The sequence below is a fragment of the Vipera ursinii genome (genome assembly GCF_947247035.1).
Source record: "Vipera ursinii genome assembly, chromosome: 3".
Classification (NCBI taxonomy): domain Eukaryota; kingdom Metazoa; phylum Chordata; class Lepidosauria; order Squamata; family Viperidae; genus Vipera; species Vipera ursinii.
This window is the reverse complement of record NC_139516.1, coordinates 142,087,441-142,102,064: the sequence shown is the minus strand read 5'-3', so window position 1 is coordinate 142,102,064 and position 14,624 is coordinate 142,087,441. Positions and strand designations below refer to the sequence as shown.

The 14,624-nt window shown below is 32.7% G+C and overlaps 1 protein-coding gene across 1 annotated transcript in view; it reads right to left on the bottom strand.

Moving 5' to 3' along the window:
• Positions 1-14,624, bottom strand: part of EXOC2 (exocyst complex component 2) — a 95,582-nt gene that overhangs the window by 49,103 nt on the left and 31,855 nt on the right. Inside the window, exons 8-11 of the mRNA XM_083358388.1 lie at positions 11,955-12,100; positions 11,787-11,868; positions 11,054-11,156; positions 3,431-3,549 (exon numbers count right to left, since the gene is read on the bottom strand). Coding sequence (XP_083214514.1) covers positions 3,431-3,549; positions 11,054-11,156; positions 11,787-11,868; positions 11,955-12,100 — 450 coding nt within the window. The remainder of the gene's footprint in view (positions 1-3,430; positions 3,550-11,053; positions 11,157-11,786; positions 11,869-11,954; positions 12,101-14,624) is intronic.

The following is a 14,624-nucleotide window of genomic DNA, read 5'->3' as shown; positions in this document are numbered from 1 at the left end:
CAGATAAAAAAAATACCACTGCAGTATTACATAACATATTGTTATGTAATGAAGTTCTATGATTTTTTATGGAAAAAGTATCCATAAAATAAATAGAAAATAAATTTCCATTCTAACAGAATTGAATTACCTAATAAATTACCTAATACCTAGGAGAAATTACAATATTTACTCTTTGTGCACCATATCCTGAGCATTCACAAAGAAGAAAAACTGATCTGTAGCTGCTGGATTCTCTAAAGGGTGGCAGACTTTACTGTCTTTAAACACCTTTGAACATTTTTTTCTTGTGCATAGCAGGCCCTTGTCCCATGTTGCAGCCTGACCACCCACTGTTGCTTGCTGACCAAACAGGCACTGCCTAAAGTCTACATCAACAATAGTAGGATAGGATTCCTTTCAAATTGGAAGACTTTCAATTTTCAGAAGCAAGAAATTAAAGAGGTTCTGTTAAAATTACCGTAATCTGAAGCAATAATATATTTTAAAATGCTGGTTCTTTCCCTGTGCAATATCCTTGTATCATTTAATTTATATATAATATTTATCATTTAATATATCCCTATATCCCTGTATCACTTAAAACCTAAAGGAGAACATTTATAGATATTAAAAAGAGCCACATAGGCTTACTATGCTCTTTGCTGCTAATTATTATTATTATAAAAAACATGCAAATTATATTTTATACTGAACAAACTGTATTGATTCTGATTAAGTTACATCACTAGAAATCCTCCCACCCAAGAATTAAATGAACCTTAATTTAAATCAGCCTGTTAGTTAAACTAAAGCTGTATCAATCCAGATTGACTTAAAAGTATGTATAGTGATAAAGGAGTTTTTTTAATGAGATTTTTCATGAATGGAGGAAATATAGCCTATTCTTAATATTTATGTTGCTTCTCAATTGCTTCTCTTAATGCTTTAAGTGAATAATATGATGCCAAACAAACTCTCCTATTTATTCATTTAGATCTCATTGGGAGTCTTTCAATTGCACAGGAAAAATGACTTTTTAGATGCAAAAGCCAAGATGGTGAAGAGGATAGGAACCATAGTACTCTTTTCCAATCTGGCACCCTCCAAATATGTTGGGACCAAATTATATAAAGTTGGTCAAAATTGGATTAGAAAATAAGAACTAGTCATTTCCAATCTGAGAAAATATTCTGAATCCAACTGCAATTTCTGCTAAGTGTATTTACCAAAGTTAAAAGGTAGTGAGTGTATGATTTTATGTTTGTTTGATGATAGTGGATAAGCAAACTTATTGAAATGGAACCATTTATCCCATTTAACATGTGAAGTTATACAGCATGTGCTTCTGAATTCTTTCTTAATATTTGCATGATCTTCACAGTAGTTGGAACTTGATTAATTTAAACAGAATTTAGGAAGGTATTTCCACAAAGATTTCAAGATAAAATTCCTAATTAAGTTGTACAGGAGTTTCCTTAGCTTTCCCTTTATTATGCATTTAACATTCATAGTGCACAGATTTATACTAATGCAGTCATGCCCTGGTTCATATTGTTTTTAAAATTAAATCAAAAGGAAGAAACTGTCATTTCAAGAGTCTTTAAAATTATGCTAAATTGATGAAGATTTACCAGATTTGTCAATCATTTCAATAATTAACATTTTACTTTTTGATACCATGCCAAGGCTTTTCTTATCACTAGGTATTAAGAGAATATTCTTATATTCTTATTATTAGGAGTGGGGGATAGGGGTTAGACATAAAAATACCTCACAGCTGTAAAAGTGCTTTTTCCTTATGCATACTATACAAAAACAACAGAACCAGCTGCTAGGATAACACATTTTAAAAGCTTTTTTTTGAACACAGACCATGTTGGTCTACCTGATCAAATAAAAATATATCATACATTGCAAGGTGAATATAAATGTTGAATAAGACAAGAAAACGTCATACTACATTCTGATTATCTAGTCCTTAGGTATAACTATTAGTAATTTAATATAAAGCTTTTTTTTAACTAGAAAGATTGAAAAATTTGTCTTCATACTTCTTTTAAAAAAGAAGTATGCAATACACTGTAAAGGAATTGTAATTTTCTTATATCTAGGATTAATTCCAAGTTTTCTTAACAAATAATCTCACCAACTGTTTATCTAAATAATACAGCCCTCCTATCTGCACATTTGTAATAATATACAAATCAGGAGGAGCTAGTGTGAAGACCTTTTTGCTTATTTTATTATCAGTAGAAAAATGCAAACAACAACACACTGAGCAGCCATGTCATATTATAATTCTTCCCAAACTGGAAAAAGTAGTTTTATCACATTAATCAGCATGGGGAATTCTGACTTACAGTACTCTTGTGTTTATTGTAATTCAGTTTGTTTTAGACTTAACATAATATGTAAATTCATTCCAAGAATGTACAATCCTAGTGGATGGTTTTATAAAACCATTATACTGGAATCCGGTTACATGATGGCTTAATGCAGTGTAAAGCCATCCTGTTTAGTATAATTGTTGATATGTTGCTTTCATCCACAAAATGCCCCATTTACCTGTGCACTCAATCTTACCCCCTCCCTTTGTATTTTAGATTTATAGTGTAAGAGGTTATCAACTAATTTAATACCTAACTCTGCCACTCTGGTAAATGTGTAAGGAGGCTAAAAAAAGAAGGAAAAAACATAATAACCATAAACAAAATATAATAAAACTAACAAGTTGAGCCATAAAATAATTTGAGCTATTAAATGTCTGGCAAAACAAATGTATTTTGATAAATTTTCTGAACACTGAAACTGGGGTGTGTGTGTCCAAACACAACTGCAGGGAGTGTGTTCCTTAGCTTGAAAACAATGAAAAAAATACTCTTTCCTGCATACCAGGGGGAAAAAAGACCCAAATAAAATATGCTGACTTATTAAAACAGATTCAGCTTTCATTATTGCACAATTGTTCACAGTTTCATTTTAGGCACTTAGGTAAGCCTATTTTGATTACGTTATACATTTTTCATTAAGTAACTCTATCATCAAGATAATAAACTTCATGTATACTGCAATAAGTCAAATTCACTTTCTACCGAGAGTATTTAAAAACTGAAGCCTGGGGATAAACACAAAAGATGCAATTGACGCACACCATCTCTTTACTGTTGCTTGTCTTTTTCAGCAGAAGCAATAAAAAGGTAAGAGATACAGCAGTGGGTAACATCTCAGCCTGCTTCTCATACACAGATCCAATTCCTTTCTTCTAGTGGTAAACCAAACTTTCAGTGATATTAATTCTATAAATAATTAAGGTTGTAAGACATACCCATTTGAAAGGAAACATAAAAAATTGTAAAGTTCAGTTCAAATGCAAACAATGATTAAAATGTTATAAGGAGAAATGTTGCATTGTAAGATCAGATACTTCTCTAAACAGAAATATAATTACCTTTTTGTTCTTTAATGTAGCTCTCTTTACAGTTGTGCATAAGCTGCAGGATCCATTTATGTTGTGCACCAATGCATTGCCAAGCTGGGTCTCCTTTTGCATGGAGGTCTGAAAGGTATCTATAAAATTATAATTTTGAAGAAAGAAGGTTTGGAAAATGGCAGGCCTTTCCTCTATGTGTTTCCTTGCTCCCATTAAGTTCAATTGAGCTTACTTCTTGGAAAATCAGTATAAAATTGTTTTTAGAAACACTACTCTAAAAATTAAGTATGGGGTAAGATTTTATTTATTATTTATTAACAATAGTTTATGTTATTCTCCATTAAACGAAAACCCCTAATTAACCTAAATAAGCAGGGGTAAAAAAAATGCTACTCAGGTCCAGAATTTTCCAATACTTGGGAAACATCAGGAAATTCCAAGGATGTAGATTAGACTGGGAAGTTGAAAGAAAAGTCTTGAAAAGAATAATTGAAAACCACTGCATGAAACTACATAGATGTTCCCATGAAGTCACCAAGACCAGGGACTAGTTTGAGGGATACTTGAATTTATATTGTAAAAAGAGAGTTGTATTAGTCCATTATAGTCAAAAATCAAAAAGAATCTGGTAACATGTTTTCCCATAAAAATTTGCTAGCTGAAAATTGTTTCTTAATCAAAGTATTCCATAGCAGATTCACAAAATATTATCACAGGAGATATATTTAAGTGTGTAAAAAGGATGGTCAGAGATAATACAAGTTGGGAACACAGAGTAAATGAATGATAGAAAGAATATTACAATTATATAATTAATAGCAATCATTGCAAAAATAGTGTCTGAGTAAAAAGTTCATTTTTAGTATAACTACCAGAAATATTTACAATCATATTAAATTTGTTGCTATCAATTCCAACATAAATATTTTGTGTGAACATTCCAGTTTATGTACTGAATTGCCCTCAAAATCACCACTGCACCCAAATACCACACAATCTATCTACATGTAGTTTAGGTCAACCCTTAATGAACAGAGCTTGTAGTCTATAAAACCTTAAGCCTGAATAAATTTACTGACCTTTTAAATGACTACAAGGCCCTTGTCACTATTATTTGGAAATTATTAATATGAGCACTTCTTATTTAAATATGCTTCCAGAATTTTATCTGGGGTGTCATCTTTTAGTTATACATAAGCTGATGGATAACAACAGTGAAAATCTAGGAATATTTATTCAAATCTAGGTTTTCTATTTAGCTTCTATATATCAAAAATCAGGTACAAGCAATCCTGAACTTACGACCACAATTGAGCCCAAAATTTCTATTGCTAAGCAAAACAGTTAACTGAGTTTTGCCCCATTTTGCGACCTTTCTTGACACAACTTTAAGTGAATCACTGCACTTGTTAAATTAATAACATGGTGGCTAAGTGAATCTGGCTTCCCCATTGGCTTTTGCTAGGTAGAAGTTCGCACAAAATAATTACATGACTCCAAGACACTGCAATCATCATAAATACACGCCAGTTGCCAAGTGGCCGAATTTTGATCATGGGGATGCTGCAATGGTGGTAAGTGTGAAAAAAAGTCATAGGTCTGTTTTTAAGTGCCACTGTAACTTTGAATGGTCACTAAATGAATGGTTGTAAGTCGAAAACTACTTGTATATAGGCAGTTGGAACTGATCAGAATACTTGGCATGTGCTTTCATAATTTGCTACCCAAATAACCTGGATTTAAAAATTCAAACGTTTTAATTTTCTTATGTATCTTATAGTATAAATATGCTTCCCTCTTTATTTATTTTATTTTGCTAAATTGCAATATATTAAACTCATTCTGGCTTCTTAATAAGAACCTGCATAAACCTACTTAATCTGCTTCATTATTTTCATACACTGGGGGGTAGGGACGGATAAAAAGCGGAAACAGATTTTTTTTTTTAGTGGACAAGACCTATGATTAGATTTTACTGAGACTCCTCCTTAATTATTAGGAACTTTGTTGCTCTTTCCTCCTTTCACCTCTGATACTCCTTTAGAAGGACAGCCAAAAATCTAAAATTGTTTCTTCACAAAGTGTGATTAATTTTTAATATCTGAATAGTTTAATGTCTGAATATTTTATTTAATTGCATTTAGAAATAACTTTCTGCATTTAAAGCTGCACATAGTTAGGGTAACATAGTTGAAATGTGAGTTGTGTAACCTTCATTACCCAGTGTTTGTCAGGGTCACATCTAAAAAAATAGCACCCAAAAAGCAGTCACCAACCTTTTATAGCTATGAAAACAAAGCCTCATCATTTCATGAAGCTGTTTTTTTTAAGTTATATATAATATTTCCTTTGTGACATGGAAACTGTTTCAACACGATTATATTGGCAAGTGTACCAGTATGCTGTTTTCCAAGGGTAAAGTAGTTTTCACATCCTTCTCCTAGTGCAGTTGTTTATTAGATTTATATTCTGCCTTTTTTCCACGGAATGGAAGCTGATGCAGATGGAATTCTGGCGTATGCTTCCACCCACGTGCTAATCAGACCCAGACACGCATGGTTGCTATGCTTATTATGGGTCTCTTAATATTACACGCCATGTTTACGATGTTCATCAGAGCAACCAGTGGGATCTAAACTAACAACAGCCCATGTTACCAATGCATAATAATGTTTTAACATAGGAGAGGCTTATGTGACATATCCTAGTAACCTATCAAAGTGAAATTAATCATTTAAGCTTCATTAAGTCTGTCTCATTCTATGTGGTTTGAAGACCTTGGCGTTATTTAATATAGTTAAACCAGCCCATGGTCATTCAACATTGGCACATACAGTATTCAAGATTTTGTCTTTGCCATGGAAAGCTAAAAAGGCAATACAAAATGATGTATTGAATCCTTTAAAGACAGAAATACAGTTATAGTTATAACATGCCACAGAGTAGTATACAGTAGCATGGGGTTCAGCTGAATCTATTGTCTGCTCTGCCTTAGCACCACACTTCGTTTCCATATTTTATAAAGATGAAGAAGGCTCCAACCCACTTTCAAGTTCTTGGTTTATTCAGATATTAGAAAGTGTTTATCATCAGAACTTTAACTCATTATCCATTTTTGTAAGACAACATGGGAGAAAAAAAAACTACACATAGCACCCTCATTTAGATGGTTACCTGAGCAAATGGTTCTTTGTTGGAAAAATAAGCATACATCCTCTAACACGCTCAGTGCTTTTTTTGTAAAAGAAAAAGGTGCCGGAACTCACACATGTCATACAACACGCCTTGCCTATCCTATAAGGTTCCATCCAAAAAAAGATGCCGGAACTCCGTTCTGAGCGTTCTATGACAGAAAAAGCCCTGAACACGCTCATTCTGAATATTGGGAAGGCCAAATAAGTGATCTTTCACCTTTTTAGTGAAAGAACTGTTTAGTCCAGACAGTTTTGTACACAGACATATATAAGGTCATTAAATGCAGTGATAGAATATCTGAGTGCTGCTCCTCATCAATTACTATTGGGTCTGAAGCAAGTAAGTGCCTCAAGCTACGAGTTACAAGACATGGCATAGTTTGTCTCATCCTCACTGTGTTATATACAGTCACAGACAATGTGAGGCCAATATATGAATCCTCAAGTTTACTGTGGTCCTTAATAAAGACGATTTTGCAGTTCCACATGACTGATATTATCAATAAACTATATATGTGCCATTAGCCCCCTCCCCCTTTTAAAGTAGCTTTTCGTTAAATTATTCCAGTTATTCAAAGTTCCTTCAAATTCTGATGTAATTGAATTATAACCTTTCCCCATGTTAAATCGTACCCCTTACAGAAGCAAATTGTCAATTTAAATTTATGCTGCTTTTGCACTCTTGATAAGGTAGTATAGGTAGTCCTAAACTTACAACAGTTCATTTGGTGACCATTCAAAATTACAACGGCACTGGAAAAAGTGACTTATACCATTTTTCAGTTATGACGTTTGAAGCATCTCCATCATCATGTCAAAAAAATTCAGATGCTTGGCAACTGGTTCATTTTATGACCATTTTGTGACCTTCTGACAAGAAACCTCAATGGGGAAACCAGATTCACTTAACAACTGGGTTACTAGCTTATCAACTGCAATGATTCACTTAACAACTGAGGCAAGACAGGTCGTTAACAAATGTCTCACTTAACAACAGAAATGTTGGGCTCAATTGTGGTTATAAGTCGAGGAGTATCTGTATTTTTCTAAGCAATGCATAAAATGTGAATGAGGCTCTTTTAAACAAGTTTTAGAACACAAAAACAAAAATGTTAAGCAGATGCTATTTGGGAAATTACACACAAGTCATGAAGATGTCTCTCTTTTTTTGGTCTGTATTGGAGGTATACACTGACATTGGAACTAATCAATCCCTCCCCATTTTCTATTATATAAACTAGAAACCATGACTGAGGTTAAGGAAATAAAACATGCAAACTGTTTCACTGGTTACATGAATTTCTCTCAATTCTTTTCTCTGATTCACTCAAAATTCAAAAAAAAGTAAGCAAATACAAAAACAGTTACTATTTTCTTCTCTTTGAGATTTCTTTATACTGAGTGTTTTCACTGATTTAACTTGCTATCAACTTTCTTTCTGCAGATATATCAGTTAATATGAAGATAAAAATACTGTTTTTGTGCCAGTAAGGTTTACTTTGGAGTTCTGAGTTCTGACTTTGAACTCCATCTGCTATAATGTTGTATATTAATTCATTCATTTTTTACAGCTGCTTTGTACTTTTATCGCTTTGAATCCCTCTCAGCAAACCCACAATTCATCCTAATTCAGATAACTTATGAACTAGCTAAGAAGCACTTGTTCCAATTTAGGAGGAACCAAACATGTGATCTGACTCAACTAAGAACTTTATTCCAACTTTTTGTTTCATGTCTTCAATCAACTGTCAATCAAATATTTCATGATTACTGAGCTTAGTGAGGCACCTTTTTCAAGAGCTTTTTTAAGAATTCAAGAATTAAACAGCTGTTTGCTTTCTTTTACCTGTTGACACGCTAAAGACTTAGTAAGACAAGTATTACCGTTGCAGGTTGCATTTTAGTTCAGCACCTCAGTAACACTCCTAAATGTTTATTATTGTTTTCAATAATCTTTTCCACAATTGATTCAGAATGGACAATAGGTTAAATTGTTTGCAATTTCTTGAATGAACTACCCACCTGTTTACTTTTCACTGCCAGGGTATAGAAATTAATCTTAGGACCAAATTTTTATTTAAAAATCAAATTTGTATTTGATCTATTAAGAACTTTCAGGAAAATGTTGTATGGATCTATTCATTTGTTTATTTTTAGTCCTGTTGTTTTTGATTTCATTCTTCAGATACTTTTCCCAAAAGAGCAACAACAGAATCTACCTTATATCAGATCAAACCTTTTGACCATCTACTCAGTACTTATTCTAACCTGCAGTAGTTCGTATACTCCTCTATTGGAGATGCCTGTTAACTGAGATTCAAAACTTCAGATAGTTCTCAACTTACAGCCATTTGTTAGAAGTTACAACAGCACAAGTGAGTTATGAGCAGTTTTCACACTTATGATTGTTGCAGCATCCCTATGGTTACATGATCAAAATTCAGACACTTAGCAACTGGCATGTATTTATGACAGTTGCACTATTCTGCAGTCATACAATCACCATTTGTAACCTTCCTAGCTGGCTTCTGACAAGCAAAGTCAATGGGGGAAGCCAGATTTGCTTAATGACGGCATGATTCACTTAACAACTGCAGTGATTTGCTGAATAACTATGGCAAAAAAGTCACAAAATAGGGCAAAACTCACTCAACAACTGCCTGGCTTACCCATGGAAACGTTGGATTTAATTGTAGTTGTAAGACAAGAACTACCTGTATATTACTAAGCAAAGCACCCCTTTTTGAAATCAAGTCAGGCATGGGGACTCTGTCCTACATGTACATAACTGAAAGAAAGATTCATAAGTAGGCAGTTAAGTCAACTGTCTATTTCATATACCAAGTAACCATGATAAATGCGAAATTAATTTCACATAAAACTTTCTGATTTAGATTTTTAAAAGATAAAAGCAAAGAAGCAGCATTCTTTAGGACACAGGTGACAAACTCGCCATGTCATGTGACGTGTCGTGACGTATCACGACTTTTTTTGCATATCCGGAGCCGGGGTGGGCGCGGCCGCTGCATGATGCAACTGGCCCACGGGACGGCAGTTTGACACCCCTGCTTTAGATGAAGAGCTTGAGTGTAAAAAAGGTTACTTCGTGTTTTGCAGATTTTGTAATGCATATAGGGGATGACTTTCCAATAAATCAGCACTGGCTTCTACAATGCCCAATAGTATGTATTTTGAGAAGGACAGCATGAAAGTGTATATTCTGAGCTGTCAGCTATATAAGAAATAAAGAGGTTTCAGGATATATGGGATGAGGTGTACACAAAAGTTCTTCAGAAGGTCTTATAGTTCAAACCTCATACAATTTCCACTTCTACTGCAATTGTTTTAAATATTATCTTATCTGGCAAAGCTATTATTGACTCTTACACGTTTTCTTAGAATTAGGATTGCCCAGTGCTTTTTTTGTAAAAGAAAAAGGTGCCGGAACTCACACATGTCATACAACCCGCCTTGCCTACCCTACAAGGTTCCATCCAAAAAAGGTGCCGGAACTCCGTTCTGAGCGTTCTATGACAAAAAAAGCCCTGGGATTGCCCATCATGAAGAAGTATACAAGTTAAAATGGCAATGAGACGTTGATTAATGCAGAAATGCATACTTCATTATTCTTTTTAATAAAGACCAGAAGAGTATGTAGTTAGGACAAGAATGTCCCTTTCTTTTTCCATACCAGGAGATGCATTGAATAAATGATTAAAGTAGAGAATACCATTCAAATGCTCTATACTTTTATAAAACATTTACTCCAGTCTGGCTCATATTAAAGGAATGAATTATATCTATGAGACAAGTTCTCAAATTTTTCAAAATTTAGCACATTTTCAAAAATGCTTTTTTCCAAATTCTTTTAAATTATTAAGCCTAACAATATTTCTGTTTTATATAAGACAATGGAGCAGTGAACCATACCCTATGTGCACAGAAAATGAAATTCTACGGTGTGATCTAGAACAGACATGTCAAACTTGCGACGTCACGTGACATCGTGCAACGTATCGGGACTGTTTTGCCATTGCCGGCAATGGGGTGGGCGCAGCTTCCGTGTGATGTATCCAGCCCGCGGGCCGGCAGCTTGACACCCATGCTCTAGAAACTAATCAAAAATCTTCAGAAATGAATAAAATAGAAACTGCTTATGGTGTTGAAAGCAATGTATGAAGTAGTCCTATAGTCTGAGAATGAAAAAGAAAGAAAAGCTAAAATTGCCAGCTCAACTGCTTCTTTTAAATGGAGAGCTTGGGCTGTTTTTGGTTCTCTTTACAGTACTAATAAAAAGAACCTTTCGGTTTGCAGAAAAGTATTCTGGATACAAAATATACAGTATAACTAATTGTTCTATAGTAGAATGCTTTCTCATGTGATAATACCAAGGAAATATTTCTGCCTATATAAAAAACATATATTTTTTAAAAAATAAAAAGGTAACCTTATATAATGTTTTTGGTCAAGTAATGTTGATGGTGTCTCAAGTAATTTATCCAGAAGAAGTTTTCTTAATGCTTCAACTCGTGTTTCAACTTCAGCATAATCTACAATTTTAAAACACAGCACCATAATTAATCCTAAATAAAATGCCATTAATTACCAAAGTATAAAATTATTTTTATAACCTTTATAATTCAAATGAACAAACTATAAGAAATTACACCAGCATCACTGTTATATCATTGTTTTGTATTTGAACTTGTTGGCTCTCAAGTCTTCCTAAATTTCTCTGAACATTTTAGTAAAATGTTTTAATTTATATTATAACTCAATTAATTTCAATGTCCATGTAACGATTCATACACACTTTCAGAATAACCAAAGCCCTTTTTCTGAGACTAAGAAATCAGTTTTAACTTTATTCCAAGCAAACGTGCATTAAACTATTTTATAAACTGCAAACTGTAATTTTTGAACTCATTAAAAAATACATCCACAATCCATCTTATGAAACATAACCTGAAAATTATCAACTTCCAGTTGTTATGCACAGTACAAAATAATATATATTTCCAAGGCAGAAACTGCAACACAGTTTAAGAAAGCATTTCAAATGCTACAAATGCTATATAAGAAGATAAAACTATTCAGCAAAGATAAGAATTTGGAATTTGCTCTCATATTAATCTTCCCTACTAAAATTAAAATCAAGTTTAACAAAATGCCAAACTCACATTTTTTGAAGACTTGAACTTCAGTCTTTCCAAACAATGACTTTGCTTTTTCATAGTCATTAATGACTACATCATAATCTCCCTTAAAAACATAAAAACAAGTTTTAAGAAATTTGTACTGGAAATGTGGGGCAAAACAATTTAACTTGCATTTGGTAAGATTAGTACCTTTTGAATGTTTCTTTCAATATTTAATGGAAGATTGAAAAGAAATTTGAAGCGCTGTAAAACATTTAAGGCATTTCTTGTTGAATCAGCCTTGTCTTTGCGACCCAAAACTTCCTGGAACAATGTATCTGCGGTATTACTTGCTCCTTTTAAGAAAAGGAGACAAAGAAGTAGATAAACTGCAGCTCTTGCTAAATTTAATCAAAAATTTGTCAAGCTATTTATACAAATTAAACATATATCAACAGTGGTAAGTGTTTATATTAGAAATGTTTTGGCTTATAAATGTTCTGAAACAATATTTTCTGATGGCTGCTTAAATTTTTTTGCGTGGTAGAAAACAAAGTGCATTTAAAATAACTTCCATTCCTGCAGCAAATACTTGAAATTCATTGTGTAACTTTAGAATTTTCTTTGGCTACAGAACTGAATTATATGGTTCCAACTAGCAATTTGATCATTACTAATATTCTTCTTTCATAACAGAACACAATGAAATAAGTATGAATTTAATTTTACTGATACAAACAGTGTAACTTAGAATTCACTGAGCACAGAAGAGACAGAGTACCAATATTGTGACTTTTGACCAAAATATGTCTGAAAGGGACTTTTTATTCCTTTTCACTGAAGAACTCCATTAGGACATTGGGTTAAAATAATGATTTAAACCATTATCAGTTCACAAATTCTGACATTATTCTGTGTCAAATTCCACAATTTTGAGCAACGCTATATGGTTTCAAACAGGAACGTGAGAATGATTCTAAAGGATTGTGAAATTCTGCATTAAGCTATTCAAATAATAAAATATTCAAACATTTACTTGTTACATTTAAAAGCATTTAGTTTTTAAAATTTGATGGGCATGTTTCAGAGTTAACTCCCACCAAAAAAAGGTCCTTGCCTTTCCTTCTCATAATAACGATGTGTCAAATATGTTAATTTTCCCCCAACTTGTGACTTATCTTTAATTTACCAGAAAAAAAAGTGAATGTTTCTATCCCTTTTGATGGTTGCCTGTAAAACTTTCTACATTATCTGGTCTAGTGACTATAATTTAAGCAAAGATGAAAAAATTACCTCAGTCTCACTGGGTGGCTTGCATGCCATTTTCTCTCGTCAACACTGTGGGTGGCCTGCTCATGTTAAAAGTAGCCTTTGTAAAATAATTGTTATATCTAAATAGCGTTTAAACACTGTTGATGTTTCAAGACCCTAATGCAAGAAACTTTGTTTTGTCAAGAGAATTGGTCCTACTACATTTTATTTGGTAGGGAGAGGGGGACAAAATTACCTGATATTCAAACATGATCTTGCTAATCATTTTATTTTCAATATCTTATGAATAAAAAAATTAGCAAACATGAGTAGTTAAAAGAATGTAATACTCCAATTATAAAATAGTAAAATAATTGAAATGTTCAAGAAATACTTTTTAAAAGGTATTTAATAAAAACAGTAATTACATGGCATTATTTGTCTGTTTCAAATCTGAGATATTTTGATTATTTAATTTTAAACATTTTAAACCATAAATAATAATATTCATTAGGATAATTTTTAATTTTTTCCAACTCTTCCAAGGTTAAATGCTACTTAGAACTTGCTTTTAAAAAGAACATCTGCAAAAAAATCCTCCTAATAAAGAGTACAAAGCATGCATACCAGTAAAAAGAACCACGAATTAGGGGGAAAATGTTCTATCATATTTACTGAAAATAAAAATGATGTTCAGAAAGAAAAATTAGTCAATAAAAATTCACTTTCCTAAGGTGCCAATTTTCTAGTATTTTTAACCAAAGCCTTCGTTCCAAAGTTTAATGCTTTGGGTAAATACTACTGTTGCTTTCGGATAAAATAAAGCTTCTTGCAATTTCTATTAACAGCTATATTTTGTTTTTTAAAAAAGCTTTCTTTCAAAAAGACTGGTATAATACTAGTTCAGTTAATTTTATACAAGCAATTTTACCTCATCTTTACAGAATTCTCAGAATTATTACTTTTATTCTTCTATAAAAATTAATAAAATGCATATTATTGTTGTTAAAATGAATGTTCCCTTCTCTCCCAGGCACCTAAATACTGAGAGACATTTATTAGGAATACATAAACACGCATATATTTTGTATAGCTGAGATAAAAGTAATTCTATTTACAAGCTGTAAATAATATACATATGACACAAAAAGTACGGTTATGGAGAAAAATATTTTCATCTCTCTCTCTTTTGTTTCACAGACTATGCTGATATTCTAAAATTCTAAAAGAATAAGCCTATTAACAGGTTGCGATTCTGAGCTTGCTAATAACACTTTAAGGGAAAGAGTCCTCAGATCAGGATAGAAACAGAGCAAAGGCAAATAGCTTCTCCAGGATTTTCTCTCTGAAAAAAATTAACAAAATAACCTGAATATGCACACAACGTACATTTTCTTTCACTGAAATCTCTTTCTCTAAAAAAACATGCATGTGTGTGTGTGTGTGTATAAATGGAGAGAGAGAGAGACAGAGACAGAGAGAGAGAAGCTCTTGAAAGGAAACAAGTGCATTTCCCTTCACATTGTTTCTTTTAGATGCATTGAAATTTCTAAAATAAAATGGCAAAGTGAAATCCAACATTATATACAGTTGCTTTTCTAAATAATTCAATAGCTTAATTGTAGATGG